Source organism: Lethenteron reissneri, chromosome 41 (genome assembly GCF_015708825.2).
Source record: "Lethenteron reissneri isolate LAM-NWPU_2019-01 chromosome 41, ASM1570882v1, whole genome shotgun sequence".
Taxonomy (NCBI): domain Eukaryota; kingdom Metazoa; phylum Chordata; class Hyperoartia; order Petromyzontiformes; family Petromyzontidae; genus Lethenteron; species Lethenteron reissneri.
In genome coordinates, this window is record NC_083819.1 from 7,800,745 (window position 1) to 7,821,554 (window position 20,810).

General features: G+C 47.2%; 1 protein-coding gene across 1 annotated transcript in view; it reads right to left on the reverse strand.

Annotated features, from left to right (window-relative positions):
- The window catches only part of LOC133352575 (neuronal PAS domain-containing protein 3-like), a 95,082-nt gene that overhangs the window by 16,094 nt on the left and 58,178 nt on the right, over window positions 1-20,810 (reverse strand). Inside the window, exons 3-5 of the mRNA XM_061568305.1 lie at window positions 12,275-12,357; window positions 11,235-11,324; window positions 803-986 (exon numbers count right to left, since the gene is read on the reverse strand). Of these exons, the coding sequence (XP_061424289.1) occupies window positions 803-986; window positions 11,235-11,324; window positions 12,275-12,357 (357 nt within the window). The remainder of the gene's footprint in view (window positions 1-802; window positions 987-11,234; window positions 11,325-12,274; window positions 12,358-20,810) is intronic.

Consider the following 20,810-nt stretch of genomic DNA (forward strand, 5'->3'; position numbering starts at 1 on the left):
CATCGCTTCAAGTAGAATGGTCAGCAAAAAGAGTCAAGCGACTGAGCCGGCTGATGGAAGGACAGCTGCTCGCCCCTGAATGTCGAGGTTTGCAGTTCGCAAACCCAACGATTTCCTGATTTGTCATTTAATGAGCGAATTTAACCAAGTATTTATTTACGGCACTGATTGGCGTCTTTGCTGGGTTTTTTTTTTGCGCGGCCACATGTTTGCATGTGTATAGGTGGAACTTCCGTTCGAACCGTAGACAGCCCTTCGCGTTAACTGGCTTGCTATTCATTTATAAGCGCTGCATGTCTCGTTTGCCCACGGCACAAGTGAGCCATGAAGCACAACCGCCATATGCTGTCCGGTGCGAGTTTGGGTTGCGACGTGCGTCGTTTCTGCCCTATGTCTGACGTTTCGCTTCACGTGCTGGGCGCTTCTGCAGGAACTAAGCCGATTTCCATTCGACTTCAGTTCCTGAAAAAAGAAATCTTCCAGTAAAATGTTGAACATCGCGAACGGAAGTCGAAGAATTCAGCTCGCTGACGAAGCTCCCGGCACTTGGGAGAGAAAAGTCGGACATCGTGCCGAACGACAAGCGGCATGACCCAAAAAAGAAAACCATCGGAGAACTGTACGGCAGCGTGACCGGTACATCCTGAGTGGCAGTGCCAGCCCGGTTCGTTTCATTTTCCCATCCTGCTCCTTCTAAACGCAACGGCGCGTCTTGGTGCCGGCATGCAAGGTGTGCTAGAGGGCCCCCCTTGAGCTGCTGCTGCTGCTGCTGCTGTTGCTGCTGCGATGAGAGGCTCCCCACCTGGGTCGAGGCCGTCGGCCTGCGAGGAGGAGGAGGCCGTGCTGGCCGCGTCCTCCGCGGCCCCCAGGGCGCTCTGCGAGGGGGTGCCGGGCCCAGACGGCAGCTTCATGCCCAGCTGCTCCGCCAGCTCCCCGCGGTCCGCGGGGTGCACGTACTCAAATGCGCTGCTGCCAGCCATCTCCACCTATGCACGCACGCATGCACACAAGACGAAGATCCAGCATGTAGCATTTAACGGAGCATTGGGGCAAGTGCTGTCAGCCAGAATCACCTACGAAGGCCGGCACGGCACACGATGAGGTGAGCGGTCAATACCACATGCAGCCACCTTTGCCTCCCTAATACTGATGTTTACACACCACAACAGGTAGTAATTTAAAGCTGGGTCTACTGAGGACTGGTCAGATGTTCATCACCGATGTGGCTACCGAGATTGGGTGGCCAGGCTCATAAAGCGCAGTGTGTTAACTACTACTCCACTGCTCCCCACCTACAAAGACAAAGATATCCACCAACGCAGGCGTACACGCGTAGTGCCACACGCTAACCAACATGCACAGAATACGCGAGTTGAGCGCATCGCATTGCCGGTGAAAGAGCAGCAGGCAGGCTTGAGCCGAACGAGTCGCTTGACGGCGCGATGACTTCGGCGGTCGAGACTCACGACGGAGTGGCAGCCAAAGGAGGTAGCGTGCCCAAGGAGACATTCAGTGCAGGACGGGGTGATAAGATTGGCTCGGTGCACAGGAGTCAGACGGATTGTACTCGTGGGAAGGTAATAGCAGTGGATAAGACCATGGCTGATCATGATGATGAGCAGGTTAATGAAAAATGGAAATGGACCCATTTGTCATTGCGTCAATTGACCGAAGCGGCAACGTTTCGGGAATTGAACTCAGGTCACCGGGTTCGTGGTGCGGTGTGCTAACGACCGCGTCGCCGCTCCGCCGCAGCCCATCACGAAGTGAAATACACAATAACAAATACACATGTACAGCTCCCCCCGCACTCGTCGGTTAAATTACGTGTAATTTATTAAGCAAGTTCAGAGCCCGCTGAGATTAATTTTCTAGTTGGCAAAGGGTTTATTAAAAATCTGCGGTTTAATTACGGGCAATTTTAATGTGCAGGCACGAGGCTATGACGCGCGGACACATTGGCCTGCTCGGGGGTCGCGGGGTGAAGCGGCGCGTTTCAATAACACGAACCGCGGCTTCAACAATGCAATCACCATCCAGTTTATGTCAGATCAGGGGGACACCCTTCTCATTGGAAAATAGACTAATACACTATTAATAAAACCGCTCAATGTTGCGCTGATTAGATTAGTTTCCACTTTAGAATAGACGAGAGTGTGCCCCGTAGCGATCTCAAGCGCTAAGTGCCGAGGGTCCCTCCGGTGGTGCCGTGCTCGACGGCCCCCCGCACCGCTGCGCCGCCAGCGCTCCATCTCCGCAGCTGCCCTTGCCGCGGTGGATCTGCCGCGCTGGCGCTCTCTCGGCGGGACGATGCCGACCTGATGTGCCTGTGATGGTGGCACGGCGTCAGTGGACGTCCCGCACAGAGCGCTGGGAGCGTAGGCAAGGCTTTGCTTGCCACTGGTGGTAGTGGCAGTGGCGGTGGTGGCGGTGGTGGTGGCGGTGGTGGTAGCAGTGGCGGTGGTGCTGGCAGCCGTGGTGGCAGTGATGGCGATGGTGGCAGTGGTCATGCTGGTGGTAGTGCTGGCGGTGGTGGTGGTGGTGGCGGTGGTAGCAGTGACGGTGGTGCTGGCAGCGGTGGTGGCAGTGATGTCGATGGTGGCAGTGGTCATGCTGTTGGCAGTGCTGGTGGTGGTGGCGGTGGTGGCGGTGGTGGCGGTGGTGATGGCAAAGAGCATTCCCATGGAATGTCACTTCAGTGCGATAATTGACAAGACTCTGCTTTATTGGTGCGGCGATCATGATCGATCATGATCACCGTACCAATAATTAGTGAGCGATAATCATCGCTCACTAATTAACCGCTCGATTATAATTACAGTATACACACACACATTAAGAAACGTGTCCGAGTGACTCCTTGATTAAAAGGCATCGTGGTCAATGCCACTCGCAACCCTTAACCAGCAGTGGAAAATGCAACATTCATATGACAAAAGCCAGCCTAGGCACGGCAAAAGTTGATAAGCACCGTAGCGTTGCTACCTGCGTGCTTTTTTCAAAGACCATTTCGAGTCCACGTGGTGCGTCTTTTGAGAATTGATGTTTATATTCGCCTGTCCTTCACAGTGGGCTAAGGGATGATGTAAAGTCACACTTATCACGACAGAGGCACTACAGGCGCTGCTGGGTACACATTTGCGTAACTCCGTGCTGGTGGCCATTCCAAGAAAATGAATGTGGATGTAAACAATATCATTCTTCTTAATCATATTTGTGTTGTTCCCCCCCCCGCCCCCCCCCCCACTAATATTACCATATGTTTCATTAACAGACACACATCAGCAAGCGCACACACACGCACGCACAAATATGCATTCCCCACATCTGTTTTATAAATGCGTGGCCACCACAAATGAATATAGTGGCTGACTCATACATACGATTCACACGGCTAATCGCTACATCGTATGCAGAAGGGACGGCGGTTCGTTCTGGTTTGTTTTAGCAAAGACAAAGATCCCCCCTCCAGCCTTTAACAGACTGTTAGGGGCAAGTGCTAATTATGCGAGCACCTATTAAGGCTGGAATGGTACACGGAACTATATAAATATTTTTATTTTAAGAGGTGAGGCCCACTAAGTTAGTTATTTTTCAGAAGTGACTTGGCCACAAATGATAGCTCAACGAAGTAGCTTATCACGTGGAAATGTATAGCAGACAAAAACTCTAAATGCAAGTTTCTAAACACGATGGGGTGGGTGAGCAGCACCACGCCCGACCGCCTTTGTCTCCCCTGTAGCAATGTTTACATACTGCACCACGTACTCATTTGAGACTGAGTCGACCAAGGGGAGGCCCAGGGCCTATTCAGATAATCGTTACTGGTGTTGTCCGTGAGCGGAAATCAAATTTGGGAAGCCAGGTTTGTAGTGCAGCACGCTCTCCGCTACTACACTATCGCTCCCCATGTCCACGCACATACAAGTTCAAACACGCGCACATATGTATCCACATACATGTGTAAATGTGTACGTGTATACTCATACACGTACACAAGCTAATATATTTGCAGGCACACACACATTGTACGTGTTTGGCTCGGACCTGAGAGCACAGACATGCGCGGTTCGATCTGTTGAATCTCATCAGCACGCACGCACATCACGCACCACACACTCACAATTTTTTCCACGTTAGGTGAAGCTAAAATGCAATTGCAGAGTGCGGCAATGCTTACATGGGTGTTCGTCTTTGAGAGCCAATTTCAATAGTAATGTAAAAAGGCCAAGGTTTAATTATATCCACAGGAATATGATTTTTCTGGCAATCAAGTCTGGACTCTGGAAACACTGCCGATCGCATTATCACATGTCACATAAACAGGGCCCTGTAATGTTACCGCATAAATAAAATTACGTTCATATATTTTTACATGTGTATGCAGAAAAGCACAATCCTGCATTAAAACATTAATACTGCAGCAGCATGCTATTACTTTTCCCTTTTTGTTAATGCCGTATTTTTATAGTGTGGCTATGATCCATCACACAATGGCAGTGGAATGGCAATGATATAATTACAATTTATAGAGGCATTTTCATTGCACCAACCTAGGCGCTGAAAATTTTACCTGTAAACATTTTTTAAATAAAAGTGTTTTTACAATATGCAATTGTTTACAAAATATGACCAATTAATTGCACTGAAATAAACAATACATCAACATATACAACTGTAAATAACATATATGGAGAGCTGCATTCCGAACTGTTATTGCATGTTTATCAAACCCATGCCTGCCGTGTCAGGCTACAAACTAGGCGCACAAGAGGATTCTTCAGAAACTAAGGTTCAAGCCTGGTTAGTATATTTACAGGCTTGCTTGGCATTGCAGGTGTGGGGCTGTTATCTGACCAGCACTCCTAAACTATGACATTTAGATGATTCAGAGTGACATTTAGATCATTGTACCGCACAGGAAGCATGCATTTTATTAAAAAGTCTGAAGTTTTCCATATACTCAAATGGTGTGGCCTCTACGAGTGAGTGAAGCTACTAGTTCAAGCAAGGGGGTTTTCATGTTAGCACGTGTACACGCGTGTTCGTGTCTGCATCCTCTTTGGCTGGATAGGTGGAGCTATGCAGGCTGGGATTGGCGCAGGTTACAGAACAGATGGGCCGATGTGAACCAGGAGAAGGCGAGTAGATTTCCAGATGACTGGTACAGACGGTGACGAGGTCTGCCTCTCTGTGGAGGAGGCCAATTCAAAGATGCTGCTGGATAACTGTCAGTGATGGGAACTGGAGGAGCGATGCGCACAACAACGATCGGAGCGTCGGGCGACAGAAACACAGCGAGGCGTTGATGCTGTGGGGAGTGTGAGTAATCCCGGTTAACTCGTAACATCTGTGTCTGCCACGTGACCTTCTGCCAGTGAGCATTCGCCACTTCACGTGGTCTCCAAATTCGGCACAAGGGTGGCTGTGACATCAGGGCCACTTTGTGTTTAAAGGCTGTCGCTGTCATCATCATCCTCGAGTGAGTGAGTGAGTGCATGTGTTGTGTCTTGTTTTATCACAATGGGTATTATTTTAAACGTACAATGATAAAACTCCACAATTGTTCATTCGAGTGCTTTCAGGAGCCTAAAATCAAATACTCGTTATTACGGCTTTAATCAATACAAGCAGCCAGTGTTATCACTGTGTTTGCAGGTAAATCTAAGAGCACATTAATTTTACTTACATGCAATTAAAATTTTGGCCGTGAAACTGCAGTTAAAAAAAATATCCCGTGTTGTTTTATTAGGTGCACGTTATTTACAGATATTGTGTTGCATTAATAAATCATTTATAACGTAGCCTCCTTCAGCTCCTATATTAAAGTCATTTAATTTGTTGTAATAAATCTGGTTTCAAACATTTCCACCAAATGGAAGGAAAGGCACATCATATTTGTGACATATTCTTAAAACGAGGTAATAATTCGATGATAGATTTTGCCCGTATGATTATTTCTGGTCTGCTGATGATGGACGAGTCTCAAGCACTGATTGGTCACTGGCTCTCGATGCACACGTCACATTTTTCGTGTAGCAACCAAACCTTTATGAACATTTTTTTTTAGCCAACCCGCGTGCCAATAGAGGCCGCTACTACATTCACTGAAATAGAGAAAAGGAAAAAAAATTTGTTAATTGAATCAATTTGCTGCCCCGATTCGTGACAACTCATTGAATCGCAAAGGCGCGAGTCGTTAGAGCCCCCGTAGCAAGCATCTGTTGCCCAATCGCATTAGGGAGGGTCTGATCGGCTCCCAGTGAAGCGTGGAAACTGCACTGCAGTGCCCATGGAACGGACAAAAAAACTCAAACACATTCCATCAGTAACACTGTGGCCCTAAAAAAAAAATACATAATAGGCGATGTTTCGGGCAACGGGCCTTCTGCATAGCACAAGGCCAGAGAGATAACAGTGCGAGACTGCACTTTACACTGAGGGGGCCCCGATGGCAAGAAATGAAACCTTCAGGGATGTTTCCAGGCGAATAGTCTCAAATTGGGGTACGAATTTCTACCCGTGAGCAGGCATCGAGCTGCAGACAAATGCCCTCCGAAAATCTCAAATGTACGCCTGAACTGATTTGTATTCAAAGTGAAATCGTCAAAAGTTGCCGAACGCATAAAACGCCGGGGCAAGCGCGGCTGCCGTTTCGCTCCTCGCTGGAAGCGCCCAGCGCCTCCTGTCCCGTTTGTTGTTGTTAATTCCTGCACCGCCGAGCACACTCGATTGCATTCACGCTTTGATTTTTTGGGAGGCGGCGGCGGGGGGCGGGCGGCGGGGGAGATATTTATTTTTTAAATATAAAAAAAAACACGGAATCTATTTTACAGCCTCGTAGCTTGCTGCATTGAAGATCCCGTTGTGCGGAATTGCCGCGGTCAAATTAACCATCCGCACCACAAAGAATATTCCCCAGTACTTACAAGAGCGCTCTTAAAATTAATGTTCTACTGCGCTAACGATCGCGCCGGTAAAACAAAAAACCGTGCACGTATGAAGGGCCAAATGTTTATCATGCGTCTCACAGAGCCGTGGGTTTAACCGCTCACTTTCTCGGGCCCCACTGCGCTCCCGCCAACCACAACCCCCACCCGCCGCTTCTGCCTGCTCCGCACCTTCCGCACGCTCCTCCTGCGTGCGATTCCCCTCCTGCAACCGCGGACTTCTGTCGGAGCCCCCCCAGGGTCAGCTTTTGCTCAGCGGGAGGTCGATTCTTCTCATCTACCGCCCTTGGGGTTTGGATCTCCATGCCCTCAGCCATCTGTGCTGTTGACTCCCCATCCCTATTCAAGTCCAGGCCTAAGACCTGCTGCCTCTTTTCCTCTGCATATGGCCAACAAACAAATGTGATAAATAAGCTTCCTCTCTCCACGACGCTCATGTCCCACTGCTCTCGGCATTGCTCTGGGTAGCGTCGTGAGGTGTGGTTGCAGCAAGATGGCGTGTACATCGTGCTCGGATTGTGGTGGTTGTGCTTAACGCAGGTGAGAGCCAGCGAAGAGAACGTCTCCATTGCATCGGAAACTTGGAGAAAAGTCTGGGAGAAATACCTGGTGCCAGAGTAAATCATAAAATATGCATTGCTGGCATCTCCTATCGGTGTCATACCTGCACCGTTTCATCTCAAGGTTCCACGTGTCAAGTGCCAGACAGACTGACTTCGTGAGTCGATGCTCGCAAGATTGTGACTCCATTGTTTTTTGTGTGTGTGTAACAACACTATTGTTAACAATGCTCCTTGTGATAGACCCACAATGTGTGCAAGGCTGCTGGAAGCTCTTCGCATGCTATACTCTTCTCAGCCACTCTGTCAATCCACTGCTGGATGGAGTCCTCCCATGCCGCGTCAGTCGTGCGGTTTTTTGTTGTTGTTGTTGTTCTTGAACTTACTGCACCACGCTTGTTGGTGAAAGGAAGGCTCGTGCCACTGACGTTAGCCGCGGCCAGTCCGCACTCACCAGCATAGTGAAGTATAGTGAGACAACCCTCACGACCGACGTGGCGTGGGCAGGCACTTCATCGAGCAGTGGAGTGACTGGTGCTTTGCCATTTTACTTTTCTTAAATCTATTTTATAATGGCACTGTCGTGATTATTCTCCAAAATATATCATTAGTATGTGAGGTGGTCAGCAGACAGCAATGCAGCAATGGATTCTTGAATCTATCTGGGCGAAGCTTCGAGTGCGAACACCTTGCTAATCGTGTGTTTTCTGCAGGTTCTACAATTTCCTCCTACAAACCAAACACTTAATGATGGAATTGGCCATACTTCCCGCATGCAGGAGCCTCCCGCATGGAATATTGTAATGGTTGTTTTTTTTAAATTATCATTGTTGGTATAATAAGAAAGAAAAACACCTCAACACATTCGTAAATAACACGCTTGCGCCTTAAAATAAAAACAATTAATGAAAAAGAAACATGTGACATTTTCAGGCAACTGCCCTCCGTCATAGCCCGTCCAGAGGCCAGAAGACAGACAGTGGACGCCATGGGGCCTGATGAGAATTACATTTAATATGTTTTTTTTTCCCTCATCAGTTTTAAAGAGGCACGTGGACATTTAAATCACAGTAGCTTTTGGGTAACAGACAAACACTGCAGTAATCTAAAAGTATTGCTACTAAACTAAATACTTAATTTTTAAAAAGTTAAATTATAAAAGTCATTGTGGGAATATTTGTTCTTGGCACAATCCACTTTGCAATATACATTGAAACAGGACCTCAGATATTGCATTGTATCTCCTTGTATTTGCCGCACGCGAAGTTGCAAGGGCAGGATGAGTCCCAGCAGTGAGTTCTGACTTTGTGATATGCAGTGACGCACAGAGGTGAATAGCAGCAATGATCTAGTCGCCCTTGTCACGGAGCTTCACTGAGCGAGGGGCAGTCCACGATAAGTAAAAATATACTGGACGTGTGACCCTGAAAGTGTGACAATTAATTGTGGTCCGCGTTGATACGCCGGTCGCTACCACACCGCGGTTGGGCATAGACCTCCATCTACACTGCTAGGTAGGAGCTCAATGCTTAGAGATGCAATTGATCAAATCCCTACTTTACCATAATCTGCAAATATAAATAATGATAAAACTAATCTATAGCCTTCCGTCAATCCACTGCTGGATGAAGGCCTCTCCACACCACATTGATCGTCAGAATCACCGCACAATTTACACCGCTACCGTTCCCACAAACTGCGTCCTTGAGGCCGGAGGAGGACGAAGAGGCGGGGGGGGGCAGGAGGCGAGACCGAGAGCGAGTTCACGGACCAAAGAAAAGCCCTCTAAGATATACGGACATTTCCATATTCCAGGGGCAATTTAAAACGCAAAATTAAAATAGCGCGGCCGTGCCGGAGATACGCTTGCAGCAGGACGCGGCGTAATAAAGCGGTGGGGCAGATAGGCATCGCGGACAGAGGGGGGGGGGGGGAACACGTGAATATGGGCGAGAACACACACGGGGGGGGGGGGGGCGCCGCCGATTGGTCGTGGCGGAATGGAAGTGGGAAGAAGAAGAAGCGACGGCGGCTGCGGCGTTTGCCACAGAGCGCCGGCCGGGTTCGCACGGCACGGATAGCGAATCGAGGCGTGTCGATACGCTCACCGGGGAGGACGCGAAACACCGACGTGGCGAGCGCGCGCGCGGCATCGGTCGCTTTTCGCGGAGAGATTTTGTCGAACCGATGAAACTGAAATTGCGTGCAAAAAAGTTAATGTGCCCGTTAATACAGCAACATAAGCTGTGAGTTTGTTCCAGGCTGCTGCACAGCCCCACTCTCAAGGTCGACGCATGACTAATGTGAAGTACTAATCTATAATTGCATCTGATGTGCAGTTAATTGATTTTATGAGGTATTTTATCAATTACCTTAATTTCATTATTTATAAGTCATTATCATGCCACAAAAAATGTATTTGTCACCAGCTAAAAAAGAAACCCATGATGGTCACTTCCAAGTTGCATTTTAATATATTGACATTACCCCCCCTCCCCCCCCCCCCCTCTAAACTGCACATTGGTTGCACCCTTTACTGCTCCCTCTCTTTAGATCAGTGGCCTTAAATCTACATCGCCTCGTGTATATATACAGAATATGAATTCATACAGAGCCAGAGTTCCAGACGCCACATATCACAGGCCGCTATAACTGTATAACCGGTGTCACATTCACTATAAGGAGTAATCTGCACGGGATCTTTGGGTGCGAGGGCAACAGCTGGCTCGAGAGGGCTTCTTTTCAGCGCAAATTTAAATTGACCATCGGCCAAGGAGGATTTCATCAACCATTCATCGAAATGTTTAATCGTTAGTCATGGTCAATCCACTGCTGGATTAAGGCATCCCCAAGTCAGAGCCACCCCTCACGAAACTGCAATGAATTACTCCACCCCGCACCTGCACACAAACCCACTTCACCTGCTCCGTCTCTTTGGCAGAGGGCTTCTCAGATCCGTTCCATTCCCTCGCTGCCACTCTGCTATTTTTCTCGGTCCCCCATCGTCCATCATCCATTCGAGCGACGTGTCCTGCCCAAGACCACTTCTCTTAATTATGTCCTTTAAATCCACAAGGTCCTCTTTCTGTCTCTAAACGTGTTCAACGTTTAAATCCTTTTGATTAATATTTTTAAAACCACGTCCTTTCCACAGAACACCCAAACAACAGCAGACATCGTATTTTAAACTCTGATGAATTGTATTTCAGTCTCACTTACCTGCTATAAAGCAAGGGTCAGAAACAAGGACATTGAAAAAGAACATTTAATAAATATGTTAAAAGCACAAAGAAGCACAAGGCGCTCTATGCTTGGAACACGTGGTGGATTAGAGAACTTATGCAAAATTTAACGACATTAAAGACATATTGAGGAAAGAAGGGTAATTGGCTTTGGGAAGGTCGCGTTTCTGGAAGGAACAATAGCTGCCAGTGGGCAAAACTAATGACAGAGCGGCAGCCAAAGGAGGGAAACGCGGCCGAGAGGAGATGGAGCAACGCAATCGGTTCCTGCGTAGGGGCCGGGTGGATCATTGCATCACGAGAACATGAGAGATAACGATGGCTTGTTGGAGGCCTTCATCAAGAAGTTGATAGATCATGGCCGACGACGCTCTGAAGAGGGTGCCCACCTTTCATGACTGTGTGGTTCGCCACGTGTTGGCTACGCAGTGTCGCACGTGTGTGTGTCTGTGCGCACAAAAAACAGCAGCACTGGTACTTGCCTGAGATAGGCCCAGGTAGATGGAGACGGTCTCAGATATGTACAGAAACCTCCCGTCAAAGTTGAGCGTGAAAACAAATCCGTCCAATGACTGTGAACAAAAACAGATGACATCACCTTCATGAGTCCACGAATTAAGAATGCAATAAACAGTAATGATAATCTTGACTTAAAGCTTTCGTGACTGCAGGAATTAATATTCCGGCATTCCTGAAGTTTTTCGGTGAAGTCACATAGATAGGTTCAAAGAAAATATGAACGACATTTATTTATTTACCAAGGAAACTTGAGCGTCAAGGCTCTTTTTCAAGATTATTTTCAGTGAATGGGTGACGAGTGACCTCACGTGACAGCAAACCGGAGAACCCAGCGGCAAGCCAGCACGCATGGTGTGAATGTCACAGCCTCACACGTACATCACCCGGTGTTCCCATGCAGTCTCCCCTCCAGGTACTAACCAGCCTCAAAATCCTGCTGACCGTCGGGCACATTTACGGCGATTTGGTCGGAGGCATTACCGCGCGTAAACCACGGCAAACAAACAAACAATAATGGAATTGTGCTGCGTACACAGAGGGCCTCAAATATTAACATAGATTACGAAAAGTTTAAGCTTGTGAGTAACTAAAATTCAAGATGACATTTCTGAACAAGACGAGTGCTTCTCTATCCCCTTTCTCGACAAGGCCCTTTGGGATTTTCCGCCTAAATATGGAGAGGCTGATCAGCCTTGAGGCAGCATTGACATTCCGCTGAACAAGGTGATAATTGGAGCCACTGGCCCCAGCGATTCGAACCCAGTTAACCCTTGTAAACACACGCAAGCCGAAACCCCGGGCGCTGCACAAGCCACCTCTCCAGCCGTCGCTGGCATTTAGGCTGCCAGAGCATTACCATATAAAACACTTGCATTGATTAATGCGAGCTGCAAAAAAAAACGAGTCCCGTGAAGCACCAGACTGCACTGCTTCTAAACAACCCGAGGGTGTGCGTCTGAAGATGAAGCCCCGTTTCCCACCCCCACATGCCGTAGGAGCTCACCTGCAGTATCTGGCTGCCCAGGTGCTCCTCAAACACCTCCGTCGCAAGCTCTTTTGGGATTTGTCCACACTGATTGCCCATGCCTGTAATATATATATATGTACACACGCACAAGCACGTATTAATAAACGGCACAGATAGATCAGGCGTTTAGCCTCGTGGACCAATTCAAATCTGACACCTTCTCAAAATGATGAGCGAATCCATCACAACGGCAAGACGTCTGCAGGCCGGCAACAGAGTAAATTCAACAACACACAACCACACGCACGCAAGGCATGATGGGAGCCGTGCGCTGTAAATTCTAGCCTTCAAGGGCTAAAGTGCCATTAGCGAGTACCTATCAAGGCCGGAGCGATGCAACGAGGGGGTTGTGTGGTCAGCACCGTGCCCAGCTACCAATGTCTGCCCAGGTGGTCACAGATAGCCAGGGTGAATTGCATCGAATGCTAAGCTATGCTGGGTCAAATTAGTCTCGTGCGTGTTTGTCTTGGCCTATCTCTACCATCTGCCATGGAGGTTTCTATTTTACCTACAAGGATTATTTCTCGCTACAGAGGAGGGGTTTCAGCCAGGGTCTATAACGTTGCCTTTCTATGGCGACAGGGAAGGCGCAGTGGTACGTGATAGCAAGATTCCAGACTCGAGTGCCCTTCTGGGTGTGTGTTCTCCCCTTGTTCTTCATGGGTTTTCTCCGGGTTCTCCGACTTTCTCTCATAGCTAAGAACATACGTCACTGGTGTTGGCCAAACATCCCAATGCAGGACGCTCCTGTGAAAGAGTCTTCAAACTCAGCATGGCCTCCCTTTATTAAAGAAGTAATCGTTATTATTGTAAGTAAGAATTATTATACAAGAAATTGGTACCCTGCTCCATCAAGACCCGACCATTTTATGTACACGTTGCCCTGCCTCATATTTTAATGTTTGATTCCTAAAAAAAATGCAATTTGCACAATATTTCACTATGCTTAACTGAACAGGGGATATGCGGCCAAATTGGATATGATAATCGTGTGTTTAATTATAATGGTGGCAATACAGAAAGATGCGGATGACAATTATGAAAAAGGAAAGAGTTTTTAATGAGGAATTTTTCTAAATAAATTAAATTTAAGGGCAGGACCGTTTCAGTGTGCACACAATGGCAATGCCACGTGTAATCACTCCGGCACAATTCAACCGTTTGATTGGAAGGACATTGTTGTAATACCTGGACGTTCGGCTCCTGTTCTGTAATCCATCACTGCTAATTTATCACGTAATTAACTTTGAAATGTGAGCGCAACATGCGGAGCAGGTGTAAGTCACACAGCTGTACAAGATTTTTTTTTTTTATTTACAACTGCTCAGCGAAACCTCGGAAAAAATATAATCCAATTTGTTTTCATCAAGCAATACATTTCTTCACGGTTATTTTGAGATGGCTTAATGGTTCAGCTAACTTTTAACGGCGTGGGCATGCAGAGAGCAGAGGCAAACGAATATTCCACTTGTGTTTTTGTATCTTTCACACATTGTTCCAAATAAGTGCATTATTGACTTTAGCCGAGCGGAGCTGTTTGCACACTTTGAGTCATTTTTGAAAATTGATTTTGCATTTTATGCTGAAGGACGACGCGGTGTTCCCTCAATTGTTTTCAGATCGGACGAGCTGTCACAATTTATGGCTCTTTAGCAGGTTATTGATGTCATAAACAAACGCCCCAGACGACACAAATGGAGCGGTTAGGGCATTTAAAGCCAGTACATTGCCCCCTCCCCAGCACTCTAGCGCTGGCAATAATTTTCAGCGGTGATCAAGGCCTTTGAAGGGCGCTCGGACGAAATAACGATGCTCTTTCCCTCTCACAGTGAAGCACTATGTTGTGCAGGGGAAGAGAGTAATTTCTAATCAGCCCTTGGCAGTGTTGCTGTGTTTTGTATCTCATTATTGTTTCATTGTCGACTGTCGCAAACTTTTAAAATGTGAAATGAGTGACCAAGCCTGGCATTTTTGAGCACATGCGTGTACGTGCAAGTGGCACGGGACGTAATTGGCAAATGTGGCTTGTTTTTTTTAATTAACCCTGCCTCCGGGACATCAGATTGGCAATGATTTAAATAAATAAAAATATTTTATGCATAACGAGCGAGTGTATTAAGCAGCACTGGGGGAAAAGCACAATTTACATTCAGACGCAAACCTGTCTGGCCAAAGCGGCGAGGAAGCCTTCCGTAAGCCAGCGTGCGGGAATATCGCCGAGGAGAGGTGCGGACTTGCGCGCATCCATCACAATGCACGTTAGCGATGAACCCAAAAGGGGGTAAAGCGTAATACCGTGTACACAAACCTTGAAATCCGTCATTAATCACGGGAGGCGCTACGCCATTCCTCGCCGGCGCGCAGGCACGCGCGGACACTCGCCGCACAGCGCAGCGGCGCCTTCGCGCACGTGTCTGCTGTTTTACGATGGGCTGAGGCCAGCCCCGGCTGCTCTAAATTGGCTGAGGGATTGCGCATGTGTGGTCGATGCTGGGGGTTTGATTTAAACATAACCCAGGGCAGCCTCCGGGCACTACAGTAAGCCTTCTCTCCCTGCGGTTGGAACAGGGTTGAGGAGACGGAGCAGCTTCCTTCCAAGTGCATAAAGCTGAATCGCAATTAAACAGATATCCCAGGATATGTGGCGGGCTGAGCCAAGGTGCTTGAGCCAGCAAAGCCCTCCATGATGGAACCTCATTAGCTACAAACAGATTCTGAAATTGGCGTTTATGGGCATCATGAAAGCTGTGGCGGTGCACTCGGAATGCATCTTGCCAACAAATCCACGGAGGCATTCAGAAATTGAAAATATGAAGCTAACACCTGCTTTCATTTTTAATATTGTTTTGGTACCATTGAATTCAATTCAGGGGCAATTGATTTTTTTTTAATCCGAGATAAAGATTAGTGTGGAAATTGGGAAAATTCGGAATTGGAAAATGTGATTTAATAGTGTGCATAAGTTGATGTGGGAATATTTATGGAGGGGAAAAAAATCACTCATAAGCTATGCTAATGTTTGATCGGAGCATTTTTTTTTTTTTACAAAAAACATACGGCAAACATCAAATCAAGCGATTGAGTGAGCTGCAGTTCATCTCAACAGACTCAACGCGGACCACTCCTCTCACAGTACAATTATACAACGTGGCAGAAAGACGATGCACAGAAACGGTGGCATAGTTTAGCTTGCCCTCAACTCCATTGTTCGGTACTCACCATTCTGCATTGGGCACAATGGAAAAATGTTTTTCCTCAATTATTTATTTTCCCGTCCGTGTAACATGGTGCTTGGGAAGGGAGCCATTCTAAGTCCTGGCAATGCTCCCATCCAGTTTGTAGGAATCAAAAGCACATTGTGGCACCTTAATAGCGCATCCCTAATCCTAGAGGGATGACATTCCATTATCACTCTTTGTCCCGGCAAGAAACACCCTGCGGACCGCACGGTGGCTTCTGCTCTGCAGAGAGACTATCCCGAAAGGATGCCACGTGCCTGGCAGAGATATCCGACACTCGCGGGATTTCATTTTGAGAAATTTCATTTTCTGCTTCATTCTTCAGGATCCCGGGTCTGGCCGATATGCACACAGAGACCCCCCGGACCAAGCGGCGATGCAACGCTTCTCGCCCGGCTGCCAAAGAAGGTGCGGGGATTTCCTCTTGCTATGTGGAAGGGATACTGTATACACACGTCATCATAATTATTCGCCATGGTCAATCCGCTGCTGGATGAAGGCCCCCCTCACAAGCCACCACCAGGTCACCTCTCACAATCCTGCACTGTAATAATCCACTTTGAAAGCGATGTAATCACTCCATGTCTTCACATATGGCGTCTCGGACGTATTCCATTCCACGTGTACATGTGTGTGTTTGGGCTTATTTGGCATGGAATTTGAAGCACTCGGATCCATGCAGGAATATTTGCTGGCAGTATAGTTAGAGTTTACAAACGTGTAATTTTTTTGCTTAGAAAATACATTTTGAAAGCACTAAAGTTAAGCAATCGACCGACTGAATATGAACCACAACAACAAGAGTGTTAATCAATACGGGAACAAAAAAACCATTTACAACCAGGTGGGTACCCATTCATGTATTGTGTACCTCTCACTGTCGTCATCATCGCCAGGATCACCACCACCATGATTATCACCACCACCATGATTATCATTACTGTAATGATCACTGTCACCATCGCCCTCATCATGATCATCAGTCCTCACTCTGCTGGGTTAAACCTTCTTGATCTTGGTGCCGGAATAATGAATAATAAATAACGCATAATTAATACCAAATTTTGTATATAAAAAATACATTGTAATGTTAATAAGTATAACGTGTCATTTACCCTACATTAATAATGTTTCTTGTAATTTACTAAGGAGGCGGCTGTAAAAGCCATTAATTTCAAAGAGGGCTTTTTTGCCGCTGAAGAATGGCACGATGCTGATAGCTTTCATGAGCTGAACATATTTAGAAGATACACTGCTTAGGTCATGGAGGTCACATTAATCAGCCATCCATTGTTTTGCTTTCGGAGGCTCAGGCATAATTGTTTAGCGGTAAAAAAGGTCATGTGACTAGACCAATTAATGTTTCCATGGTAACGATAATTATAAAGCCAATGTGGGATACTTGCCAGGGATGTCAAAATGATGGTTTACATTTTTATTCCCAAAGGACCTACAAATTTCCTTTTGTATTTACCTCTGATTATGGGCTAAGCTCAACATTCTTGGCGATATAAAGGTGGACTGTGTTTGATTAAAGAGTGGATTGTAGGAGGTGGGAACATGGCGGGTGGCCAGCTGAAGCGATTTGATGACCTGTCACGGTGCGTGGTCGTGAGTCGGTAAAAAAAAAACATTTCTGCATTTTTTTCCTCTCTCGTTTCACTTGTTCTCGCCACGATTAATACAGTTGCGTGTACTGCAATAGATTAAATGTAACGTGAGCATATCGTTTGCGTAAACCGCACATACCTGAGGCTTTACACGAACAATCAAATTGTGTGTATCGTGATAGCAACAATTCATGAAAATAAAAGAATAGGTTTTACCCTTTCTGGCAATAAAACAGGTGTTTAGATGTTCACACACCAAATAGATTATTTTTGCAAGGAATCTAATCTGCATTAACCACACACACTTGGTGTGAACATGCAAGCAACAACATTCTCTGATAATATATGCATTATCTTTGAAACTGATTGGCCTACACCAGAGACAGCCTTTTTATTTTTCATATTTTGATACTGGCAAAAAAGGTCCCATGCGATAGCAACAATTTAGTTTAACACTGAGTAGGCTTTCGCGACCAATATCATCCATAATACAGATTTTTTTTTTGGGTTAGAAAGCGTAAATATATAAATGTGTTGTTAAACCCGCCAACACCCGACACAACCAATTAGTAATAGGGTTTGTCACGTAAACAAAACGTGCCAATTCATCACTAATACAGCACACCGGTGTGTTGGAGAGCAAAGCCACAACATTTACAAACTGAGCACGACATTTCGCCAGTAATTACAACTGGCATCATCAGGCGGCAGTAATTACAACCGGAATCATCAGGCCGGTTGGAATTATTGGGAAAACGTCGTACTTAGATTGTAAATGTTGTGGCTTTGCTCTCCAACACACCGGTGGTGCTCTACTAGTAACGAATTGGCATGTTCTGTTTACATGACAAACCTTACTAATTGGCTGTGTCAGGTGGTGGCGGGTTTTTACGACACATTTATATGTTTACACAATCTAACCCAAAAAACCCTGTGTTATGAGCAACGATTCAATTGACAAAACGATGCAACATCGTTACACGCATGCCATTTGCTCAGCCAAGAGCTTCTGCACATCTCACATGGTCCATCCATCCTGTCCTGCATATTTTGTTTACAGTTGCTGAGCACAGGCACGAAGGCACGAAACGTCAAGCGACCGGCAACAAACAGCGCTGTCAAAGTTGTAATAGATAGCTTGCACGTTTACTTGAATTGAGCAAGGTTATTAATGTAAGAGCATGGCAAAATAGACAATGATCGGAGGGAATTTCAAAGGAGAGCATTGCAAGGGAAGTGAGAGAAATAGACCTCCAGTGTGGAGTAGAATTCACGGGGAAGAGTAATCACAGTATTAGCAACATAAGACTGATAAGCAGGCGGACTGGCCGTCGACGAGCAAGTGACTGGAGTGAATTAGCGAGCATTGGATTATCAGTCACCTCAACTGTCCTATGTTGAATTCCACCAATGTTGCCCAATAGGCAATCGCGTATGCACTGGTACAATCGTGTATATTCACCGGTACAATCACGTATTCGACGGTACAATCACGTATTCGCTGGTAGGCGCTCCCGCTACACGGACACACACCGCTCACTCAATAGCTTCTTATACAGGCGGTGCCGGCTGATCTTCCTGGAGGGGGGGGGGGGAGCGAATCGGCAGGGGGGCGCATTAAACGTCCGAGTTGCGGAGGTTGGCGGCACGCCATGAATCGAAGCGTCTTAGATGCGATTTTGGGGCCCATAAAGCTCGCACGACTATGCCAAATAACCCTTAATGGCCTTGTTCCCGCAGTAATCCCATGTAATCGGGCCCCAACAAGGTGTTGCTTCTTAGTGGAACAGGAAAAAAACCCACAACACACAAACAGCTGTCCAAACGCTGGCCAGCTCCTACAGGCGCGACGCCGCCGTCCCGGGCACGTGACATTCGCAGGGAGGTCGACAGCAAGGGAAGGAGATTTCCCTTTTAAAGGAGCCACTGCAGAGGGAGATGGCTATTTTTTTTTGTTGCTGGGCGGTAAAGAAGTGGGTGGCGGGCGGGCGGCGGGGGGGCCCAGGTTTTTACTCGGTAATAAATCGTGCAACCATGAAGCCACCCCTTCCCCTACGGTCCCCTATCCACCCACTCTCAACCCCCCCCACCCCCCATTCCATAATCCCCACCACTACCCCACCAGACACGTCGAGTCTCAAGGATCACCTTTGAGACTCATGGTTATTTCGCAATTTCCAGTGTCTCACGGCCGTGCAATGGATTCTCACAGGGTTTTTTTTTGGTTCGGGTTTGAACATCATTCACTCAGCCCTATTTTAACTGCGGCGGCACCGGCAGCTGCCGATGGTGTAGGTCTTTTGTAATGCTCAGCTCCAGAAGTTTTGTCTTTACAATGACACCCTTTCTGTGAGAAGCAAGTGGGGAAATAATAACTATTCAAGGTTGTTATTTCATTTACTATGGGGGAGGGAGGTGTTCATTAAGTGGAGCCTACTGCTGCTATGCAAACTCATTTACTAACCCAAACCCCTCTCTTTAGAATCAGAATATTCATTTATCCCGGAGAAATCCGATGAGCTTTGAAGCTCTTTCCTCCAAAAGTAAACTCGCCCTTGCATTCGTGACTGTTCAATGCTTCTGCGCCTCGGTTTCTTGGTTTACCTTACATTTCTTAGGACGTCTGTCTCAGTATGTTGGGGTTTTTACAAATCAGTTTCTAAGTCTCATAGGAAACATAAAGGGGCAGTCAGTGCCTTCAAAACACAAAAGCCAAAGCACGCGCAAGACGCGTCACGAGCTAGGAGGGGCGGAGCCTCAATAAAAGGGGGTGGAGCCAAAGCAGTAAGGGGCGGGGTCTATAAACAGAGAATTGGCTGCGTCGGGTGGTGGCGGGTTTGACAACACATTTATTATTCCGAGATCTAACCCAAAAAAAGACACTTTACTACAGATAATATTGGTCGCGTAAAGCCTGCGTGTTAAACTAAACAGAAAGAGGTGGGACCTGAAGAGGAAGGAGCAGGACCTGAATATGAAACCCGAATAAGCGACCTCCAATCCACAACAGGAAGACCAGAAATCCAAAACCCCCGCAACTCTCAAAAAAACGTAGAGCAGCCATTACAACACAAAACCCCATTCTGCATTCACAGTACACGAACTTCCCTGTTGATTTCATGAAAGGAAAGCACGGAATGAAATAAGTAAGTGAAGCAGGCAGTCAAAATTAAATTCTTGCCGGTGTGGCCATAGGTCAACTAGTTGCACCTAATATCTGCAAGCGGGAAAACGGTCATGTGGTGGGACGGAAGGAATGTATATTAAACTTCATTCGTACCGTACGTAGCCAAGCGTGCCAATCGGAGGTGCGAAATGGAATGGAGAATTGAGAGACCTCTTTTTTTTTAAAGAGCGAACAGCTTCTTGCTCTACGCACGGTCACGCACGATCTGGCACCGTGCGGGCGATTCAGCTGTGAGGCAAGAGTTTGGAATGGCGATGCCACGCACTTAAGACGAACCCCCGTCGCCCCCCCCCCCACTCTCCATCGTTACGCTGGCTCCCGGCGATGCCGTGGCGCGGGGATGCGGCGCGCCCAGCTGTGCCGAGCCAAGCCGGCGAAGCGGTTTTTTTTTGGCCAATTGTGAGATTGCGCTAGAGTTTACCAGATGGTCGCAACGTGCTCCGCATCAAGACCGCTCGTGCCCCAAGCTATCCACC